Source organism: Microcaecilia unicolor, chromosome 5, assembly GCF_901765095.1.
Source record: "Microcaecilia unicolor chromosome 5, aMicUni1.1, whole genome shotgun sequence".
NCBI classification, from domain to species: Eukaryota; Metazoa; Chordata; class Amphibia; order Gymnophiona; family Siphonopidae; genus Microcaecilia; species Microcaecilia unicolor.
In genome coordinates, this window is record NC_044035.1 from 284311812 (window position 1) to 284335413 (window position 23602).

The 23602-nt window shown below is 42.0% G+C and overlaps 1 protein-coding gene across 2 annotated transcripts in view; it reads left to right on the forward strand.

Annotated features, from left to right (window-relative positions):
• EPHA3 (EPH receptor A3) overlaps window positions 1–23602 on the forward strand; it is a 356754-nt gene that overhangs the window by 230865 nt on the left and 102287 nt on the right. The window contains exons 6-7 of one of the 2 annotated variants that reach the window (XM_030204248.1): window positions 19626–19750; window positions 22064–22226. In XM_030204248.1, coding sequence (XP_030060108.1) covers window positions 19626–19750; window positions 22064–22226 — 288 coding nt within the window. The remainder of the gene's footprint in view (window positions 1–19625; window positions 19751–22063; window positions 22227–23602) is intronic. The other variant, XM_030204249.1, reaches the window with a different exon arrangement.

Genomic DNA, 23602 nt, shown 5'->3' on the forward strand with positions numbered 1-23602 from the left:
GCTTTTCTTACTCACTGTTTTGTACTGAGGGCTGTGTCAGATGTTTCAGGAACAAAAGGGAGACAAACAGAAAAAAAAATGTGGCTCTAAATCAAGTTTACATTACTTTTCACTATTCCCTGTGAAAGTCAGTCTAGAGTAACTGGGATTGTTAGCAGGGTGACAGCTGTTGGCAGGACGGTGCTAGGAGCTGTTTCTGAGACAAGACACTGAGAGCCAGCAGCTGTTGCTCCCTGCAATCCTTCCCTATCCCTTCTTTGCGTGCTAGGGATGTGAATGGTGGAAACCTTTGGTTGGTGTTTGGACGTATATTGGACATGTTTGCCAATTTCTGGACATTTTTTCAGTTTGTTTCAAAGTCACAAAAGAGAGGATAAAACTACATAGAAGCATAAACAGAAAAAAGCAACACTAGGCCTTCAGGATGGAGATAAAATGACCCGACATGGGCTGTGTTTCGGCGTACAAACGCCTGCCTCAGGGGTCAAAACGTTCTTATAGATATAGTAATAGAAGTTGGAAAGAGCCAAACAATCAGGGTATATTGCCTTTCTGAACTAGAACATGATCCACACCTATGAGTCATTTACTTGTGTAGAGTGTCATAAAAGCTTCACCCAGTTTTCAGAGCTAAACGGACATCAAGTGTTCCACTCTTAGTGCAGCAGTTGGTGGAGGCAAAGACCCAAAATTCCAACAGACTCGTTTTTTCAGGGTTTAATTTAAGTTTGTACACAGATAGCCAGTTGGCCAAAGCAGAAAGACAAAGCATGAAAATGCTTATTGCAAAGCACGTTAAAGCATTTTGTGATAAGTAACCTTTTTGCATGCGCTAAGCACACACTATCTATATTTGTGTATTTATTTTTCAGAAGAGGCGTGTTAGAGGCGAAGAATGGGCATGAACACACTATTCATCTAGTGTGTTCACACATCAATTTTTTTCAGCTTATGTGCACTAATGTGAACATTAGCACACGACCTGAAAAAGAAATACTTGCAGATACCCTATTTGCTAAATACTTGCAGATACCCTATTTGCTAGACACACTGGAATTGGGTTTAGCACATGGTAAAGTCCCACATTAGCATGCTCTAAGCTCATTTCCTAGCGCCCTTATGTGGATAAATGTTGCTGAAAATACAGACATAGCTCTTTGCCAGTTGACATAAGTACTAACTATTGTCTTCCCTGCCAGAAAAGTTCAGTCCAGACTCTGGGAATTGAATGTAGACAAACCTTTCTCACTAAGGACTAAGCTAAGACCAGTGAAAGCTTTTTAGTGAAAGCCAGATTGTCTACAGGGGTAAGAGTATAGTACACTAATCCTTTCCACCACAGAACTCCCCAGCAGCTTAAATGTCTTCAGATCCCTTTCTTATCACCCTGCTCCCTTATCTCTCTGCCTCGTGATCCTTACAGAGGCAGACCCAGCAATCTCCATAGGAATTGAGTTTCTGTATTCAGATTATGAGCTGATAAGGTCAGGATTACATTTTGCATTTTTATTGCCTTTGTCTGAAAAAAGAATTGGCTGGTAATGAGGTCAGGGTGTGGTATAAAATCATCTTTCTTTATGCTATTGCATGTCTAGTAGTGCTCTAGAAATGATAAGAAGTAGCAAAAAGACAGCAGTACAAAGTGACACACTTGGGTGAGGCTCTTGAACAGTCAAGAGAAGGAGGGCCATTAGGGAACCTTAAATGATGAGGGGCCCTATTTACCTTGGTAGAATTTGGAAAGTATTCTTTATTGAAATACCAAGATACAAGAGATCCAAAGGGACTTACGTAGACAACAACAGCACAGAGCAATTATAGAACAATTCTAGTGCCTGCTAGAAATTGCGTAAGGGGCCCTTTTACAAAGGTACGGGAGGACTAATGCACGGATTGCACGCGCCCATTCAGCACTACCGCCAGGGTAGCGCATGTGCCTGGCGGTAATTCCAATTTTGGCATGTGATAAATCCCGCAGTAGAAAATATTTTCTATCATGGGGGGTGTTCCTGGCAGTAGCCAGCAGTGCACCCACGGTGGTGCACGCTGCATGGTTACCGCATTGATAGCATGTGAGTCCTTACCGCTAGGTCAATGGGTGGCAGTAAGGGCTTAGGCTGTAAACAGATGAACGCTAGTTTTAATATTAGTGCAGGCCCATTTCCTAGCCCATTAAGGTTATCAATAGAAATCAAACAAAATAAAACATGGAAAAGAAAATAAGATGATACCTTTTTTATTGGACATAACAATACATTTCTTGATTAACTTTTGAAGGTTGCCCTTCTTCGTCAGATCGGAAATAAGCAAATGTGCTAGCTGACAGTGTATATAAGTGAAAACATTCAAGCATTACTATGACAGTCTGACAGGGTGGGAGGATGGGGGTCTGTAGGAGGTATGCATGGGGACATCAAAGCATATCATTGATATTCTAACAGGATGGGTGTGGATAGGTGAGGGGTGGGGTGATCAACAGAGACATACAGCTTTATGGTTTATAATGGGCTAGGAACCCCAGATCCTTGTTAAGTCCTTTCTGTTGGGTGTTAAAATATTCAATCATTCTGACTTCAAAGGTCTTATGTTCTTGTATGGTTTTAAAGTTACCTTTCAGGATTCTCACTGTGAAGTCACTGGTACAGTGTCCTGGTCCTGTAAAATGCTGACCAACAGGCGTGGGAGCCCTACTGGCACCAGTATTGTTCATGTGATGTCTATGTAAATTGAATCTTGTCTTAAGCATCTGGCCTGTTTCTCCAATATAGCATCCTTCGTTACATTTTTTACACTGAATGATATATACCACATTGGAAGATGAGCAAGTGAAAGATCCCTTTATGTTGAATACCTTTCCTTTGTGAATGACTGTGGGGTCCTGTGAAATATTTTGGCATAGTTTGCAACTGGATAAATTACAGGGAAGTGTGCCCTTCTGTTCCTTTTCAGGCTGTGATGGAAGTTTACTTCTGATTAGCTTGTGTTTTAAGTTGGGTGGCTTTCGGAAGGCCAGTACTGGTGGGGATGGGAATATCTCTTTCAGTAATTCATCCTCCTGGAGTATAGGTTGTAGATCTCTTATGATTTTCCTCAGTTTTTCCAGCTCTGGATTGTATGTCACTACAAGGGGGATTCTGTCTGTGGATTTTTTTCTCCTTGTACTGTAGCAGATTCTCCCTGGGTGTCTTGAGGGAGGAGGCAATATTCTTGGAGATTATTTTGGGGTTGTAGCCTTTCTGTTTGAAGGATGCAGTCAGGCTTTTAAGGTGTCTGTCTCTGTCCCCTGGGTAAGAGCAGATACGGTGGTATCTTGTGGCTTGGCTGTAAATGATGGATATTTTTGTATGTGAAGGGCAACCTTTGAAACTAATCAAGAAATGTATTAAGTTATGTCCAATAAAAAAGGTATCATCTTATTTTCTTTTCCATGTTTTATTTTGTTTGATTTCTATTGATAACCTTAAGAGTGGACTAACACGGCTACCACACTCCTCTACTAGCCCATTAAAAAATCGCCTTTTTCCTAGCTGCAGTAAAAAATGGCCCAGCGTGCACCTAAAAGATTCGCCCACACTACCGCAAGTCACTTTTTACCGTGGCTTTGTAAAAGAATCCCTAAGTAATTTATGTAACATTTCTGTTTCTTTTTATTTCCTCCCTTCCCCCACTTCAAACTGCAAAAGCAAACCCCGCTCCATGTTTGTTCTTCTCCAGAGTCAGTGCTATAAAATGCAGCTCTCCCTCCCTAACCCACACAGTTCTTTAAAGAATTCATAAACTTCACTCTCGGCATCCATGCCGCTCACACAATCCACTAATTCTTCTTCACTTTACACATTTAACACCATGCTTCATGCTCTAGCTAGTGGGCAACACGTCCCAAACTGGGGCACGTATTTATTAAAGACCTTCCAAGTGTGTGGGGTGTCTGCCAAGGGCATATCTCCCACATACATGAGTTGTACTTAGCTGACTTGGTGTACATGTGCGTCTGCATTTAGGTACATTAATTCAGGTCTATGTTAGTATTCCATGGTGGAATCTGGGTGCCCAGATGCCGTTATAGGATAGGTACTCCTTGCGCCAGTGGCGTAGCTACGTGTGGCCTGAGGGAGGCCTGGGCCCCCGTAGATTAGGCCCTGGCCCCCCTGCCGACGATCCCCTTGAACCCCCCTCCCGCCACAACCCTCCCCCGCCGTTGCCGCCCGCCCCGCTGCCACATCAGATACCTTGTTTGCTAGCGGGGGTCCCCAAACCCCATCAGCCAAAGAGAGTCTTCTTCAGCGCTGGAGTAGCGCCTTCATTCAACTAAGTTCCTGGTGTGATCAGCTGTTTCTGATGCCGTACGTCCTGCACCGTGCATGTAGGCGCATGCAGGACATACGGTGTCAGAAACAGCTGATCACACCAGGAACTTAGTTGAACGAAGGCGCTACTCTGGCACTGAAGAAGACTCTCTTCGGCTGGCAGGGTTCGGGGAACCCCACCAGCAAACAAGGTATCTGATGCGGCGGCGGGGCGGGCGGTGACGGCGGGGAATGGTTGGTGGCGGGAGGGGGGTTCAAGGGGATTGTTTGCAGGCCAGCAGGAAGATCCAATGGGGCGGCGGTGGCAGCTCGGGGGGGGGGGGAGGCGGCGGGGGGGCAGCTAAACAGTGCCCCCCTCACCTCAGGCTCTGCCCCCCCTCCCGGCGATGTCTGGCTTCGCCCCTGCCTTGCGCTGCATCAGGGTGTTTAAATCTAGGCGGCCATTTATAGAATTGCCATCTTAGATCATAAGCTCTCCAGGGACAGAAATGTACCTGAAAGTAATTTGCCTTGTGCTACAGAGAAAGGCATGAGTTGAATGCTGGAAAGTGTTGCAATACGTGGCAGTGGTGCTGGACTGGGATGCTCTACTCCCACTATCTTGAGTCACACACCTCTGGATTCTATATATGGAATCCAAATTTGGGTGCTGCCAAGATGCACATGTAACTTAATTGCTTAACGAACGATCAACTATCAATAATTGGGTGGAGCAACTAATTATTGACGTTTACTGGGAACCTTTAGGTGTTGCACAGGCATCTGGCTACGCACTCAGAAGGGATGTGGCCATGGGATGTTTGCCCCAGGCCTTTGTCTCTCGGCGGCTGTGAGTCAAAGCGCTACCTGCTGCCAGCTGAATATTGGGCGGACATTTATTTCCGGTCATTTATATCAATTCAAATAATTGTTTATAACCTGCTACAAAACCATATGCTCAAAAAACAAACAATACAAAATCTATTACCATATCTAAATACAAAAACATCGGTTCGGAAAGACCAAGTGGTCCTTTCACTAAATTATAGTAAGTGTTAGCGCACACCTACTACAGCTTAAAATGGTTTACTGTGGCACATGCTCAGGTGTCTTGTGGTAAGATTCAGATCTGCACGTGCAAACCATGCATTAAAAACAATTTAAGAAATGTTTCTCAGAGGGAGCATATTGGGTCAGATCAAAGATCCATCACTTTCCCATATCTGAACATGTGCAATCCAGGTCACAAGTATCTGACAGGATACCATGGAGTAAATCTATTCTTTCTTGCTCACTCCCAGAAATAGGTCATGCTTTTTTGGAGTAAATCTAAATATGGCACCTAATGTTAGGTGTTTTATTTGTGCCAAGTTTTCAGGGTGGACAAGCAATCTAACAGATGCAAGACACCGAAAAGGGGCAGAAACAGCAGATCCACACAAAAACGCACTTATAGAATAGTGCATATGTGTCAATGTGGATCTATAAAGGGGGCATAACAATGGTAGGGACATGGGTGGATCAGGGGCATTCTCTTAAGATGCAAGTAGTGTTATGGAATAGTGCAGATCTATGCCCAACTTATGTGCCAGGATTTACATTTGGTATCAGTTGATGTAACTTCTCTCGGCCAAAGTTGAGCGCGGATCCTGGTGCTACATGATATTCTATAAAGAGTGACCCATTATAGAATACTGTTCAGTACTGATTTTTTTTTTTGGGGGGGGGCACTAAATTTTGACCACCATTTTCTGAATCCAGTCCTATATGAGTAATAATGGTTTATGGAAATATGAACTTTTCCTCCATAAACTTATCTAAACTGTTTTCACACCCAGCTATGCTAACTTTCTTGCCCATTTATTTATTTATTGGAATTTATTAACCATCTTTATGAAGAGATTCACTCAAGGTGGTATACAGCAGGTACTATTTAACATAAAACCTCCAATTTAACATAAAAACAGTAAAGTGACCAGATATAAACATAAATACTGTCAATGGGGTAAACTTAAAAATGGAAAATTGAAACCTAGTAATAGAACTAACATGATACAGTATCAGAAATATAACTTTATCAATATAGTAGAACAATCATGTAACAGAAATATGATATATCAATGCAATACAAACAATACCATAACAGCATGTAAAAACATTCAAATAACATAGATTTAATACAATGTCAGCATAATACTTCTGGCATCAAATTCCCTGGGTTGGCTTAAGGAACAAGTCAGTAAGACAGTAGCTCAGGGAACCAAATTTTTAAATCTGTTTTATGTATTTTAAATTTCAATAAACCACTTTCAGGCTTATTTTCAAAAGAGAAGGGCGCCCATCTCTCTACACAAATCGGGAGATAGGCGTCCTCCCAGGGTCATCTAAATCGGCATAATCGAAAGCCGATTTTGGGCGTCCTGAACTGCTTTCCGTCGCGGGGATGACCAAAGTTCGTGGGGGCGTGTCGGAAGCATAGCGAAGGCGGGACTGGGCATGCTTAACACATGGGCGTCCTCGGCCGATAATGGAAAAAAGAAGGGCGTCCCTGATGAACACTTGGCCGACTTTACTTGGTCCTTTTTTTTTACAACCAAGCCACAAAAATATGCCCTAAATGACCAGATGACCACCGGAGGAAATCAGGGATGGTCTCCCCCTACTCCCCCAGTGGTCACTAACCCCCTCCCACCCTAAAAAAAAATTTAAAATATTTTTCCAGCCTCTATGCCAGCCTCAAATATCATACCCAGCTCCATGACAGCACTATGCAGGTCCCTGGAGCAGTTTTAGTGGGTACTGCAGTGCACTTCAGGCAGGCGGACCCAGGCCCACCCCCCACCCTACCTGTTAAACTTGTGGTGGTAAATGTGAGCCCTCCAAAACCCGCCATAAACCCACTGTACCCACATCTAGGTGCCCCCCTTTAACCCTAAGGGCTATGGTAGTGGTGTACAGTTGTGAGGAGTGGGTTTTGGGTGGGTTCAGGGGGCTCAGCACATAAGGTAAGGGAGCTATGCACCTGAGAGCTTTTTCTGAAGTCCACTGCAGTGCCCCTAGGGTGCCTGGTTGGTGTCCTGGCATGTGAGGTGGACCAGTGCACTACGAATGCTGGCTCCTCCCACGAGCAAATGGCTTGGATTTGGTTGTTTCCATTATTGCCGAAAATCGAGGATGACCATCTCTAGGGATAACCATCTTGTTTCGATAATACGGGATTCCCCGCCCCTTTGCCGGGACGTCCTGCGAGGAAGCCCTCAGGAAAACGTGGGTGCCCCGTTCAATTATGCCCCTCTTTGTAGCCTTATTCGGAAAGGTAATATAGAAAACTGAGAAAGGAATTCATATATATTCATTTACTGAATCTAGTGCTTAACACACTTTAGTAAAGGGCCCCTAAGTCCCTTCCATGCACCAAAAAGGTTGAAAGGAGATGAAAGGACTGTCAGCTTGGTCAAATGATGAGGTGAAAGAAACCATTAAAACCAAAATAACCATGTAGGCACCTATAGGGATATTGTAGGCATGTACATGATTAACGCGCATTAAAAATGTTAACATGCCTATAACACTGCTTAGTAAACAGTGACTTGCCTAAGATCACAAAGAGCAGCAGGATCTGAACCAGCCACCTCTGGATGTTAAGACTGATGCTGTAACTACTAGGCTACTTATCCTGTGGAAACAGGCTACTGTGTGACAGCATTAAGGGGTTTATGGTAGTTTACTTGTTTTAGCACGTTACATCGAGCATTACAGAATTACAGACATAGGTGGAAAGTGGGCATGGAAACCTTAGCCAGGTAGTATGTTTCTCATACTGTGTGCTAACTCTTAAATAGGAAGCAGTAAGTGTTTTCGCATTAACTGTGGCTATATACCGTGTGCTAATTGCCACTTTAACGCAGGACTAGCAATCAAAAATGCTGGTTTCACCCTGACTGGTTGAAATGTAAAATTTGCAGCTACTGCATGTTGTATTCCCACATTAAGTTGCAGTAACTACACATTTTACCACAGTTTAGTGAAAGCCACTAGCATAGCCAGACCTAAATTTTTGGGTGGGCCTGGGGGGTGGACTGGGTGGGCATGACCCATGCATTTCCTCTCTGTCCACCCCCCCCCCCCCTCCTGTAACGATAAATACCTTGACTGGCGGGGATCTCCAAGCCCTGCCAGCTGAAAAATCTTCTGGAGTCCACCGAGGCCTAAGAAGTCTAATACCCATGCCAGCCACCAGCATGTGTCTAGCTGTCAACACCGGAACTGACCCCCTCCCCCAATGCATGCTTAGTTCAATCAGCATCCCCATGTATGCATGTGTGGTGGTGCCAATTGAACTGAGCATGTGCAAGAGTTGGGGGGGGGGGGGCAGAGCCAGCATCAGCTGACTGCTGGGGGTTGAGACTGCTCGGGGAGCTCCAATTAGAGAGGACTCTTCAACTGGCTGGGTGTCACGACTGGGTGAAACTGGGTGGGCTCCTACCACCCAGGCCTACCTGTTGCGACTTTTTGGTCTGTGTTCCAAGATGGTATTTTTAAAGATTATCCAGGCCTCATGCAAACTTTTAACCTTTTTTTTTTTTTCATTTCTAGAGTTGTGCATTTTTGTATTATTTCATTCAATTTTGTAATAGTGTGAATTATTTATTTTAGTGTTCTATTGCCAGATAACACATGCTACTCAGTGGTGGTGGATGCTCTTCCAAAATAGCGCATGCTATTGTCAAACAAAGCAGAATAATACACGCAAAAACAGAGTGATATGAAACAAAATAAAACATAATATTTTTAAAGGGAAAGGGTGGGATCTGATATACTGCCTTCTGTGGTTATAATCAAAATGGTTTACATATTCCCCCTAATTCTATGAAAGTCACCAAAAATTTGCGTGTGCAAATTTGGGCATGTGCCTAATTTGTACGCACAATTTCATTAAATAACAAGCCATTTAGTGTGAATAAAGGCTTTTTTAACAAGCAATTATTGACACTAATTAAATTTCATTGAACTATATGTGTGTGAATTTAGTCACGGGATCTACGCATGAAGTTTAGGTGGATCTTGTGCCTAAATTTACACATGTAAAGTTCATTTAAATTTAACTAGAGCCAATAATTGCTTGTTAAAAAGACACTTATCAATTCTACAGTAATTGGCTTGTTATTTAATTGAAAAAGGGGGCACAGTAATGGGACGGTCATGTTCGGAACAGAGACATTCCTAAAATTAACACATGTTGTTATAGAATAACAGGGATATGTGCCTAATGTAGGCACATATATTTGTACCATGTTTCCGTTGGTACAAATGGCCACACCTAAAGCGCTATTTTATAAACCGTGTCTAACTTGTACAACTTAAAGAACAGTGCTTTTATGTACATGTACTTATTTGTAGCAGGGGCAATGGAGAGTTCAGGGCCCTGTTTACCAAGCCGTGCTATAGGCGCACTAGCGTTTTTACTATGTGCTAAAAATTAGCATGCGCTAATGCTAAAAACACCAGCATGTGTTAGTAAACAGGACCCTAAGTAGCTTGCCGTGAGTCACAAGAAGCTGCAGCGGAAATTGAACCTAGTTCCCATAGTTCTCAGGCCACTGCACTAACTGTAAGTTGACATGAAAATTTTCTACCTGCATACCTCTATTAATTTCCTAATTTATCAGTCTTCATTTTTAAAACTAAATGCTACTGCAGTAATTTTCCTTAATAACTTTCTTCCACAGATTAAATCAAATTTGATTGCATTCTGAGCACTATTTCTAAGTGGCTCCATCATTATCCCTTGTACCAAGCCCTGCATTATAGTGATAAGTAGCTCAAATGTAGTTCCTGGTTCAGCTGTTCTATGAAGTAGTGATTTCTGACATCTAGAAACTTTACCTGTTTAGCATGCCCTGATGAGACATTTACTCAATCAATTCTGGGGTGATTGAAATCTCCTGCAATCATTATCTTACTCAAGATGCATCTTCTGGTGCAATAGTTCCTATTCAGAGGTATCTCCTACATGATCCAAACTGAGTGTCCAAACTTCCCAATGTTCCAAAACCTCTCAATTCCATCAAAACTGAGCACATGCGATGTGAGGGGAAGCACTGAGCAGTGCAGGCAATGCGGTGGAGAACTGCCAAACCTGGGGTCCCGAATACCATTTTGAATCCTATCTGCTCCTCCCTGGCCTCTAAGGGGAGCCCAGCACATGTCTTTCTCCTGCTCCTGTCGGGACCCGGGTAATTGAGTTAACATGATCACTCGGGTCCCGTCAGGAGCAGGAGAGAGACAGACCCTGACATCGGGCCTCCCTTGGAGGCTGGGCCCAGGGGAATCTCCCCCCCCCCCCCCAACGCTCCTCCCTCTCTGCGGCCCTGTCTATATTTAAAAATGAGGTGTAAAGCTAGAAGTGACATTAATGTCCATTAATGTAAAGCTAAATTGACTTTCTTCTTCTTTTGTGTAATCTTTTTACTTCTATTTTAGCATGAAGTTTTACTTGGCTGAATTTTGCATATATTCATCTTCTTACATAAGAAATGAAGAAAAACATTAATTCAAATGTAATTTTTCATGTAGTTTTACTGAGTCTGTAAGTTTATACTTAGGGTAGCAGAAGGTGAAGTGACTTGCTCAAGGATACAAGAGGCGTCAGCAGGATGGATGGTTTATTTATTTATACTGAATTTTGCATTATATTAGCATAAAGACTAAGCAAACAGCATGACTTTAGCAGTAATTCAAAAGGGAAACATAGCAGCAGAAAAGAAAGATAAAATAAAAAAGAGGCCCACTGAATACTCTCTATCATGGAAAAGATTTCTGGTGAATAAAGCAATAAGTGCAAAGCAGTCCAAATATTTAACATTCCTTCAATCAACTATCTGTAAATGTCTATTATGAACCCATTTGTCCATCATGAAGAATTATAAACTTAAAATAGACTCTGGTGTCTTTTTACTAAAGTGCAATAAGCACAGTAACTTTTACTGCAGTGACATAGTGCATACTAATTCATGCAACTACGTATTGTGTTGGGGATGGGTTATGGGCAGGGAGTGGGTATGGGCTGCAGCCTGCCATTAGCATACATTACTTACCATGCACCAAGCTCTTACTGCCTCAAGAGGGGATGGTAAGTGCATCCAAATTAAATACAAATAGCCTTACCATGCGATAAAGAACATTTCGGTGCAGAAACTGCAGAAGACATGGCTGGGCATGCCCCTAACAATTTTCACACAGCCTTTGCACTTACCGCATGTTAATTATGGCTGTTGAAGTGCTGTAAGTGCAAAAAACTTACTGCACTATAGTAAAAGGGTATATTTCTCAGAAAATTCGCCAACCGTAAGGGGTCCAAGAAGGTATATATTTGCCTCCGTCATGGCTAACCAAGCACGAGAACTTGATAGAGGTGTGCAGTCAAGAGTGTGCATTAAGTTTGATCGGGCACCTAAAAATGTAAAGTACACACAAATTACTTGTGTGGGTTTTTACCTTAGAACTAACGTGTGTACAATCAAATATATGCAATGTTAAGTGTTTGAGTGCAGACAATGCATGTGTAAAAATAACAAATGTCAAATGAACATTAAAAAATGCCTGATCATCAGGGAAAAATCATTCAAATGAGTACAAAATGTTGCTTTTGTTGTTGTTGTTGTGAACACCCCTAGCATTTAAGAAAAAAAGGAACTGACAATGCAAGGCCCCAGGGTCAGGGCTTGAAGGAAATCTTTCTCCTGATGTTGGGTCATCCATATCACATCTGGAAACATTCTGACCTTCTTGCCCCTAAACAGTGAATCGTATTTCTATACTAATTTTTGGACAGCAAATTTTTGCTGTGCTCTGAAACCAAAGAAACCAACAGTATGAAATGGGATTTGGCCTTTTCCTGAGATATTTCTATAAAAGCTGTTAACTCCAGACTGTCCGAGGACACAGCCCCCTCATACCCGCCCACCCCACCCCCCCCAAGTAGTCTGGATTTCAGAGACCTCATCCCAAGCCACACTTGGCAAATACCAAATCTTAGCCATAGATAGAGAATCTCTCTGTGATAATTTCGAAATAACTTTCAACACATAACTTGAATAATTCAAGAGGTGAAATCAAATGAAAAATAGGATAATTCATAAATACATACCGTATTTTTCGGACTATAAGACGCACTTTTTTCCCCCAAAATTTGGGAGGAAAATGGGGGGTGCGTCTTATAGTCCGAAGGTAGCGATTCCGGATCGCCCTCCCCCGAGTTCGGGATCGCCCTCCCCTACTCACGTCAGCGATGTTCCCTGGTGGTCTAGTGACGTCGGGGCAGGAAAGAGCCCCCTCTTTCCTGCCCAGCGCGCTGCTCTCCGTCCTCCTCCGTCCTCCTGTATGCTGCCTGACGGTCTCGGCGAGATTCAAAATGGCCGCCGAGACTCTCGGTGGCCATTTTGAATATCGCCGAGACCGTCAGGCAGCATACAGGAGGACGGAGGAGGACGGAGAGCAGCGCCGACATCACTAGACCACCAGGGAACATCGTTGACGTGAGTAGGGGAGGGCGATCCCGAACTCGGACAAGACGCACCGGAGCACCTAGGTGCATCTTATGGTCCGGTGCGTCTTATAGTCCGAAAAATACGGTAAGTATTGCCATACTGGGAAAGACCAAAGGTCCATCAAGCCCAGCATCCTGTTTCCAACAGTGGCCAATCCACATCACAAATACCTGGCAAGATCCCAAAAAAGTACAAAACATTTTATACTGCTTATCCCAGAAATAGTGGATTTTCCCCAAGTCCATTTAATAATGGTCTATGGACTTTTCCTTTGGGAAGCCGTCCAAACCTTTTTTAAACTCCACTAAGCTAACCGCCTTTACCACATTCTCCGGCAATGAATTCCAGAGTTTAATTACACGTTGAGTGAAGAAACATTTTTTCCGATTCATTTTAAATGTACTACATTGTAGCTTCATCGCATCCCCCTAGTCCCAGTATTTTTGGAAAGCGTAAACAGATGCTTCACATCTACCCGTTCAATTCCACTCATTATTTTATAGACCTCTGTCATATCTCCCCTCAGCCACCTTTTCTCCAAGCTGAAGAGCCCTAGCCACGTTAGCCTTTCCTTATAGGGAAGTCGTCCCATCCCCTTTATCATTTTCATCGCCCTTCTCTGCACCTTTTCTAATTCCACTATATCTTTTTTGAGATGCAGCGACCAGAATTGAACACAATATTCGCGATTCGGTCGCATCATGGAGCGATACAAAGGCATTATAACATCCTCATTTTTGTTTTCCATTCCTTTGCTAATAATAACTAATATTCTATTTGCTTTCTTAGCTGCAGCAGCACACTGAGCAGAAGGTTTCAACGTATCATCAACGACAACACCTAGATTCCTTTCTTGGTCCATGACTCCTAATGTGGAACCTTGCATGGCATAGCTATAATTCGAGTTCCTCTTTCCCACAATCATCACTTTGCACTTGCTCACATTAAATGTCATCTGCCATTTAGACGCCCTGTCTCCCAGTCTCGTAAGGTCCTCTTGTAATTTTTCACAATTCTTCCGCGATTTAACAACTTTGAATAACTTTGTGTCATCAGCAAATTTAATTACCTCACTAGTTACTGCCATCTCTAGGTTATTTATAAATATGTTAAAAAGCAGCGGTCCCAGCACAGACCCCTAGGGAACCCCACTAACTACCCTTCTCCATTCAACAATTTCAACTTCCTGGTTCTTATGGAATTCTCTAAGAGCTCCAGTTTGTCATGAATTGCTAATTAATTTGGAATATAAGTCACACTAATCTGTTGACCCTCATCATGTTAGTTGATTATCTACCTGCTCTTCTGGTCTGCAAACTTAGACACATTTTCTTGAGAAGAAATGCATAGCTGTAAAACAGCACCATGCAACATTTTCAGAGTTCCAGAAACAATTTCTCAAATATTGGTCAAAGATATTTCTCTTTCAGAACCTACATTGGCTTCCTGGGCTTGACCCATCCCTTTTTAGGCAGGGGATCCATATAGATCCTGCAGCATCCACAGGATGAAACCAAGGTCAAGGTCTCTATTTCTAGTGATGTTGAAGACTGCTCACAGCTATACTAGCCTCATTGTGAAAGGGTTATACATTGCTCTGGAAGTTGGAACTGATATTCCATATATGTGGAGGGGCATAATCGAAAGCGAACGTCCATCTCCATGGGCGTCTATGTCCGAAAACGGGTATGTGAAGAGGAGGGACAGACTGTATTATCGAAAAAGATGGGCGTCCATCTTTCATTTCAAAAATACGGTTTGGACGGACCAAATGCCATGGATTTGGTCCCTTCTGAGATGGGCGTGTTTTTTTTTTTTGGCGATAATGGAAACTAAAAATGCCCAGCTCAGAAACGTCCTAATCCAAGCCATTTGGTCGTGGGAGGGACAAATGTACAACACTACCATAGCTCTAAGGGGTGAAGGGGGCAACTACATGTGGGTACAGTGGGTTTTAGAGGCCTCCCATTTACCACCACAAGTGTTACGGGTGGGGGGGGGGCCTGGGTCTGCCTGCCTGAAGTGCACTGCAGTACCCACTAAAAGTGCTCCAGGGACAGGACTTGTTGCTGGTGTATAACCTTGGCACAGCAGTTCACACCTGAATACTAATCTCGCTGAAAACGTCCTTTATTTGAATAAGCACGCTTACTCACAGTTAACTGTAGATCAGAGGTTGTGCCCCACTGACAACGAGTCTCGCTGGTACTGAGATTAGCAGTAGGTCCGAGCTGGCAGAATGGTGTACAATGCCCTCTTTCAGCAACATTCAAGGTAAGAACTAAGTGCTGTAACGTGGCTAACACATGAAAGGGATCTAAAAGTGTCTTACAAAAAATGGCCACTACCTCAAAACAGGGCACACTCTGACCCAGTAAGCAGAGGGAAAAGCACCATGAGAGTAGAGCCTACCAACTACCAACAACGTGAGCATTTAACAAAAGCTAGTGGAATCAAAGAGCCCAATACCCTACACACACCACAATGCATTGCTGATGTGACTCTGCAGTGCCCTTAACAGAAAAGGTGTCGTACTCACCCAAGACTCACATCAGAACCAGGGAAAGGCTGTCAGAGGATAGAACACATTCTGCTGTCATGGAGGTGGGTACGGCATTTGAGGCTGGCATACAGGCTGGCAAAAAAAGTTTGTAAAGTAGGGGTTTTTTGGTGGGAGGGGGTTAGTGACCACTTGGGAAGTCAGGGGAGGTGATCCCCGATTCCCTCCAGTGGTCATCTGGTCAGTTGGAGCACTTTTTTGGGACTTGGACCTGAAAAAAAAGGGTACAAATAAAGCGGACCAAATTCTCGTCAAAAATGCCCTTCCTGTTTCTATTATCAGCTAAGGATGCCCATCTCTCCTCTGCCGATAACCATGCCCCAGTCTCGCGTTCACCACGCCTCCAACACGCCCCCGTCAACTTTGTCCGTTTCTGTGACGGAGTGCTGTTGAAGACGCCCAAAATCGGCTTTCGATTATACCGATTTGGGCGCCCACGGGAGAAAGATGCCCATCTCCCTATTTGGGTCGAAATATGGGCGCCCATCACTTTCGATTATAAGGCGGATAGTTCACTAAGTTGGCATCCCAGTATCCAATGACCTAGACCCCAGACTCATAGATAAACTTAGTAGTTTCTTGGGGAGGGGAGTTTCTTATTAGTATAAATAAATGATAGTTCATACTCTGTCTGGGAGATCTCAACAGACCTCTGAATGTTAGATGGAAAATTGAAGAAGAGCATACAAGTGGATATTCAACGGTCCTTGATCAGTGCTTCCCCAGCACAAACCTTTTTTTCCTATAAGGGCTATAATATAAAAATTAAGATCCTCTGGGAACTTCCAAGGGTTCTCAAAGTGTAGTACCTTTGCGTCATACTCCATATGGTACATACTTGTTGCTGTGCACAACAGTTCCCAAAATATTTTAAGCTGCCTCTTGTGTGGCCTTGAGATGTCAGATTGGCAGGATTACTGCTTTTTTATGCTGGTCTAGACTCAGCCCTGTAGCTCTGCTGTTCCCAATAGATATCTGTAAACGTTTTCTTCCCCTTCTTAAACAGTTTCTGAGTCGTGGTTTCTCTGATTCTCAGCCTGCTGCTCTAACATCTAAGCTACTCATCCTCTCTGGTCTAGAGATCATCCACCAATAACTACAGATATCCACCAACAGCCATTGATCAACCACTATATCATCACATCACACACGGTGGACAAATTTATAGTAACCTTCCTGATCCTGCAGAAAATTAAAATCTTTGTTAGCTATGATAGAAACATAAGAATGATCCAAAGACCTTGAGCTTTAAAGACCAGATGGGCCCCTTCCTCATGTGCTCTGAAGCAAGACCATGTGATCTGGAAAGATTTATTAGATCATGATAGAAAATAATACATATGCCAAGAAATGATGAATAGCAGATTGGGCCTTACAGAGTATGGAGGAGGGCACAGTTTGCCTGAAGCTCCACCCCTCTGGTGGAGGTGCATTGCCTCATTGTAACACTTACTGCAGATTCAGGTTTTAACATTTGCTATGAATATATTTTTTTGAGTTTATCATTTGCTGACAGGGATCAGTGTTCTCTCCAAGAAAGCTGAACACATTGATATGAAGCTTTGCACTGGCCTCCTAATAAGTATTTTAAAGAAGGTTTTATTAACTTTATAAAAGACAGACTTACACAACAATTTCTGTAACTGTACATGACTGCACACAATTGACAGATTCTGAGAAATAAAAAGGTCAACTTCTGTAATTTAATATATCTTAAAGTGTAACGGATTCTCTGCAGTCTTATTTTTTTTTAATACCCAGGGAGTGTACATTTTCAAAAAGTGTTAAAATGGACTGTGTACATTCTGGAAGTTACTATTTGCTTATTTACAACAGAACATACCAACAAAATATCTTAATTTACATTAATTTTGCAAATCAAAGCTATTTCTCTGGATAACAGGGACTGGAAAATGTTCATTTTCTAGCATTATTAAAAAAAAAAAAACTTGTTCAAAATGTATTAAACATTTTTGCAAGAAGAAAAGAAGCCACCAGGTCTCAGTCCATTACTGAGTCTTTTCTATTAAATCTGAACAGAGAAAAATACCTCACTCATTTAACTAGAGAAAACGTGCTATATCTCTCATGAACCTTCTTCTCAGACTTTACAGGTACAGGTCACCGTTCATTGCTGAGTGGCCTAGTGGTTAGGGTGGTGGACTTTGGTCCTGAGGAACTGAGTTTGATTCCCACTTCAGGCACAGACAGCACCTTGTGACTCTGGGCAAGTCACTTATCCCTCCGTTGCCCCATGTAAGCCGCATTGAGCCTACCATGAGTGGGAAAGTGCAGCGTAGAAAAAAAAAAATAAGTTTTCTGGATGTAATAAGTGGTGCTTCAGCCTCTGTCCTGTCCAAAGCCACTGTTCACACAATTCTAATTAGTTTAACATAATTAATTACTCAGACTACCTTCTGGAATGCCATGCTCACTATTTTATTATAGGTATAAAAATCTTTTTATTTGTTGCTTGGAACCTTAGGAAATAAAATGCTGTTTAGAGAAATCACTAATTAATGCCACTCAAACTGCATGACTGAGCTAGGAGTGCAGTGAAGACAGCTGGGAGCAGTGCTAGGCATGATGCCAAACCCCACGTTCTGGACACCTTTAAGTGTCTTCTCACCATTGGAATATAGTCAGCAAAGATTATCTCTCTTGCTATTGGCCAACAGGGTCATTTCTTGAGGTCTCCATCTATACATTAATTCTTAATTACAGGGCATTATGACATTACATAATAAGAACGAGCAAGCAATCGAACTTCAGCTTTGTGAGATGAAGTGCCCAAATTGTGAGACAGCATTACTGTGAAGTTCTTTCTAGTAAAAAAGAAATCTATAATAGAGGTTGACTCTATGTTTGTTTTGTATTTGAGAAGTGCTTTTGATCATGGAGAACACTATGCTTTATACTGATAGGAGTGATTTGTGAATGAGCTGCATCTTAGATGGGAATCTTTCTAGCATTTATACTGGAGGTTTTCTGTCTATCTGGCGATTGAATAAACATTCATTATCAATGATCAGCGTCTTTATCAAAGCTAGAGGTTCTCTTATGCATATTAGGAGGCATGCATGTAGTTAAAGTTTTTTGTTTTCATTCACGTTGCTTTGTTTTTAATACAATTTCATTTTATTCTGTTTTTCATTTGTATCATTATATTTCATTTGGTTACAGCAAATAGCTTTTCAGTAATAATGCGCACTAAGGGGACCTTTTAATAAGCTGCGGTAAAAGGGGCCAGGTGCTAGCAACAGGGCCCCTTTTACTGTAGCGCATGAAAAGACTGAAAAAAGAAATGGCTGTGCGTTAACTTCGCACTTGCCATGTGGCGGTAAGGGCTCCTGCGCTAACCTGGCGGTAACCCCTGTGATAGAAAATAAGACCTGATTTGCTGTAGCGCCATATGGAGGTGGAACTACTGCCGGCACCTACGTTGGGTCAGTGGTAGCTCCATGTTGCCACATGGCAACCCTTTAGTAAAAGGGCCCCTGAAAGAAATAGCATGTGATATTACAAAACAAAAGGGTACAAAAACGCACAACCCTTTTATCCTATGAAGATGCACATTATTGTGCTATTTTGTTTCAGTTTGTAATAGCACACAATATTTTGTTTAGTGTACACTCTTACTTGATAGAGTGCACTATAACCAAATAAATGAAAGATATGATTTTAAAAATGAAACACGGCTACCACACTCCTCTACTTAAAAATGAAACAAAAACCAAACAAAATGAAATGAACATTTTCTACCTGCATCTCCCCTCCAGGATACACTGAAGCTGTCTGGGTTTCTATAATAAATATGCATGAGATAGATTTGCATATACAGCTTCCATTGTATGCAGTCTATATCATGCATATTCATTGTGGATATGCGGAAAAGCTGATTGGCTGGGTGTCTTCCAGGACTAGGTTAATATCCTTTGATCTAAAGAGATACCATCATAGCAATTTCACTTTTACATTGTCTTTTTAAATATATCAATCACATTTTATTCAATATATCAAGTAGCTGATTGAAACCATCTGCTCATTTGACACCAGTTCAGCAGTGACAAAAAGCCTCAGCTCATTTGTCTTCTTTGCCAGTGTGCTCTGAAGCATAAAGCCAGTATCAGGACTAGAATCCAGCTGCTTTTGACACCTATAGCTGGGACAGCTCTTGCTTGCCAAAGATTAATGCATGAAGAAACTGATTTTCTCACCCCTCCCTTGCAGCTCCTTCTCCTGTCACCATCATTAGGAAGGAACGAACATCCAGAAACAGTGTTACAGTGTCCTGGCAGGAGCCCGAACATCCCAACGGTATCATCCTGGACTACGAGATTAAATACTACGAGAAGGTGGGAAAGGAGATAGGCGTAGGGCCACAACTACTCTCTAGTAAAGTGGGTGAGATTACTGTTACAAGTTTACAGGGCAGAATGAGTTCACAGGTGCTGTGCATCTCAGCCTACAGTGGAGGGACATGGACATCTAAAGGGCAATTCTATAACTGGGAGTCTGCTTCTTGCACAGAACACTGATGCCTTCACAGGTACAGGCATAAGTGTCAGCAAAGCAGTGAAGTATTATTCTGTAAGAGCTCACATAAGCGGTATAGCCTGCAAATGCAAAAGGGGGGGGTGTTCATGTACGTACAGAATTCTATAAGCTACGTGGGTATCTGCCACATTTAGACACCTACAGTTACATCAGTCTGTGGCTGATATAACTGCAGATATAGAAATGTAAGGCACACCAATGACGGGTTATGTTAATATTCTATAATGGAATCTGGGTCTATAGAATAGGTTCTCCCAATGCAGGATCAATGTACCCAAAAGGAGGTACCCATGTATAGAATTGCACCCTTAGCACATAGACTGAGAATGGCATTAGAGTACCCTCCAGCCAATATTCGGCACTATTTAACCAGCCAGGAACGGCTCCTGGCTGGTTAAATAAGTGCTAATATTCAGCGAGGGATAACCGGTTACCTCCACTGAATACTAGTGCTAAGCACATTACCCGAATTTTATATAGCATGACTTAAGTTGTTCACACAAATCCAGTCATATTCCGGATTTGTGCACGCAGCTTAATTAGCAAGCCAGTCAGCGCTGATAATTGTCAATTAACAAGCAATTATTGACACTAATTGGCATTCATTACAATTTACACACACAACTGTCTAAGCGTATTCTATAATGTGATGTGCGTAAATTGTAAGTCACATAGTTGAAATTGGGGCATGGCCATGGATGTGGAATGGACAGGTCGTAGGCATTTCTAAAATCTATGCGGGTGGTTATAGAATACACCCAGTCTGCGCCTAATTTAGACTTCGGCATATACATTGAGTTTTACTTGCTGTAACTGCCAACAACTAAATTTAGTCGTACGGAGAGACGCTCAGCATATTCTATAAACTGCATGGAAATTTAGGCTTATTCTACATAGTACGCCAACTTTTAGGCGTACTTTATAGAATATGTCTAGGCATATTTTGTTTCAGCACCAATTTTTTAGGCATCATATATAGAATCTAGTCCATAGCAACTAACTGCCTCTATCACACGATAGAGCCAACTAGCCACAAATATTCAGAGCTTCACCAGCTAAGTTTAGCAGCCAAATCGGAACACCTAAATAGCAGCTCTATCTTTGGCCACTATAAACTTAACTGGCCAGTGCTGAATGCTAACTTGGCTGGTTAAGTTTAAGCCAGCCCCCCCCCCCCCCCACCACCACCACCACCAAAAAAACAAACAGATATTCAATACCAATCTCCGGAAATGGCCTGGCATTGAATATCTGGGTTCAGCACTGATCACGACACCTTGCCAGCCTACCTCCCACAGGCTGAATATTGGTCTGCTTGAGCGTTACGGGGTGGATGAGGATTGACTACTACAGAAGATTCAAAGAAAATGAAAAGCCCATTGCGCCAAATGCTGTTAAGATTCTTTTCCCATGCTATGATTAATTTGCTTATGATACTTGTATCCAGCATTCCACTGGAGTTTCTGGTACTTTGGTATCATGAACTCTGCCTGACTTTTTACCATTTGCAACATCTGAGAATCACCTCAATGTACTGGCTTCTAACCTGATTATTTAAATCTCCATAATATCACCTCTGAAAGTCTTTGGAAAACAGGTATAGAAATGTGATGGGCACAAGGTTTTTGGTTCATTTTTTTAAGATTTGGCTTTTTCCATGATTTTCATTAATTTTTTTAAGTTCACATTTCTCTTAAGATTAACCAGCACTAGAAATGTTTAATTAATGTGTATTTCAATTTTCTGTACGACCATATTTTATATAGCAGGTCCTACATTATGGAACAGTCTACCATTAAGAAGTAAGAAACTTTAGGAGATGAAACAATTTAAAAGACAACTGAAAACGTTTCTTTTTGTTAAAGTCTATGAACAGGGGAAAGAGATCTGGTCTAATGTGGTACTTAATGATAAGATCTGTATTGTTCTTTTGTGGGATTGTGTATTATGATAGAAATTGGATTTTATGTATGTAAATTTGTACACTGCCTAGAACATTTGAATGATGCAGTATATACATTTTTTAAATAAAAAATAAATAAAAGTTTAGTTCAATGACTGGTTACTATTTGTTGTTTGGTTTCTAAACTTTGCTGTGTTTCTCCCCAAAGCAGGAGCAAGAAACAAGTTACACCATTTTAAGAGCCAGAGGCACCAACGTGAGCATTGGATCCTTGAAACCGGATACCACATATGTGTTCCAAATCCGAGCCCGCACAGCAGCAGGATATGGAACCAACAGCCGAAAATTTGAGTTTGAAACCAGTCCCGACTGTACGTAGGAATTAAAATGAAGGATGTTTTGTATGACAAAGTGGGCAATCTGTATAGAATAGTGTCAAAGCTGGAGAGTCTCAGCCAGTTAAAAAACAGAACCTAGAATGGAGTCCTCAAGTAGTACAGGCTAAATGTGGTATTACTTTCTCCTGAGTCACTTAGCAATGGGCACCAAGATCTTGAGCTCCTTCTGCAGTAGCTGTAGGAGGGAACTATTACTTTACAGAGAAACCATTATCAATTTCAGTATAAATATAATGAACAGTAATGTTAAGGTAGGGCCTGTGGCTTCCCATGGTTCATTAATGCACCTCTCAGCATTCTACCTCCAGGCATCCTCTTTAGAACAAAATAATTCTCAAAGATGCAAACAGCTCAAGCAGGAATGAGGAAGATAATTCTACACCATCAAGTATATTGGAAACTGTATTGAGATAGGTTTACTTTAATTTGGGATTGATTTAAATAGTTGCTTTAATTTTCTTTGCTGCTGCAGTATACATGATTCATAAAGACTATTTAATGACCTATCTTCCTGCTCCGTCTTAATTTGAACATTAAAACCTCTGCTGCCACAAATATACATAGCACAGGTGTGCCTTAACCTTTCCCATCTTATGATTAGATACTGCACATCAATTCCCACTGAGGGAGAATATCTGAAATAGTTTTAGGTCCCAAGACCAGGTAATTGGTTTCCTGCTTTCCTAATTTAGAATCGTGGTAAAGAGTAAGCCTGCGGAGGTTAAAAAACCTCAAGGCATTTTTCTACCATGTGCCAGGGCTTGTGGTTTTCTTTCAGTACACAGAATCTTAGTGGATATCTATTGTGGGTTCAAGCAATGTTGGCCTGGGAAAGTCTTTCAGATTTAGTTTAAGTCAGTGGTTCCCAAACCTGGTCCTGGAGGCACCCCAGCCAGTCAGGTTTTCAGGATACTCACAATGAATATTCATGAGAGAGATTTGCATGCACTATCTCCACTGCATGCAAATCTCTCTCATGAATATTCATTGTGGGTATCCTGAAAACCTGACTGGCTGGGGCGCCTCCAGGACCAGGTTTGGGAACCACTGGTTTAAGTTAAAGAAAAAAAAGCATTCACAGCTGTTCTGGAGTCATCAGATGTAGAAGTTTCCAGGAGAACTACCTTATTGGCATCATTTGTACTTCTTCATGATAAGACTTTATTATAAATCTTCGGACTCTACTTTTTTGGGAGAAAAAGTATGTCTTTTTCCAGATGTTTCTAGATGGACGCAACTTAGATGCATTCTATTTTTGTCTTTGGGGACCATTTACCAATTTAGATTCTCTTGTAAATGTTATGTTTGCTAATAAAATACTTGTTATGTTTCCACACAGCTACAGCTAT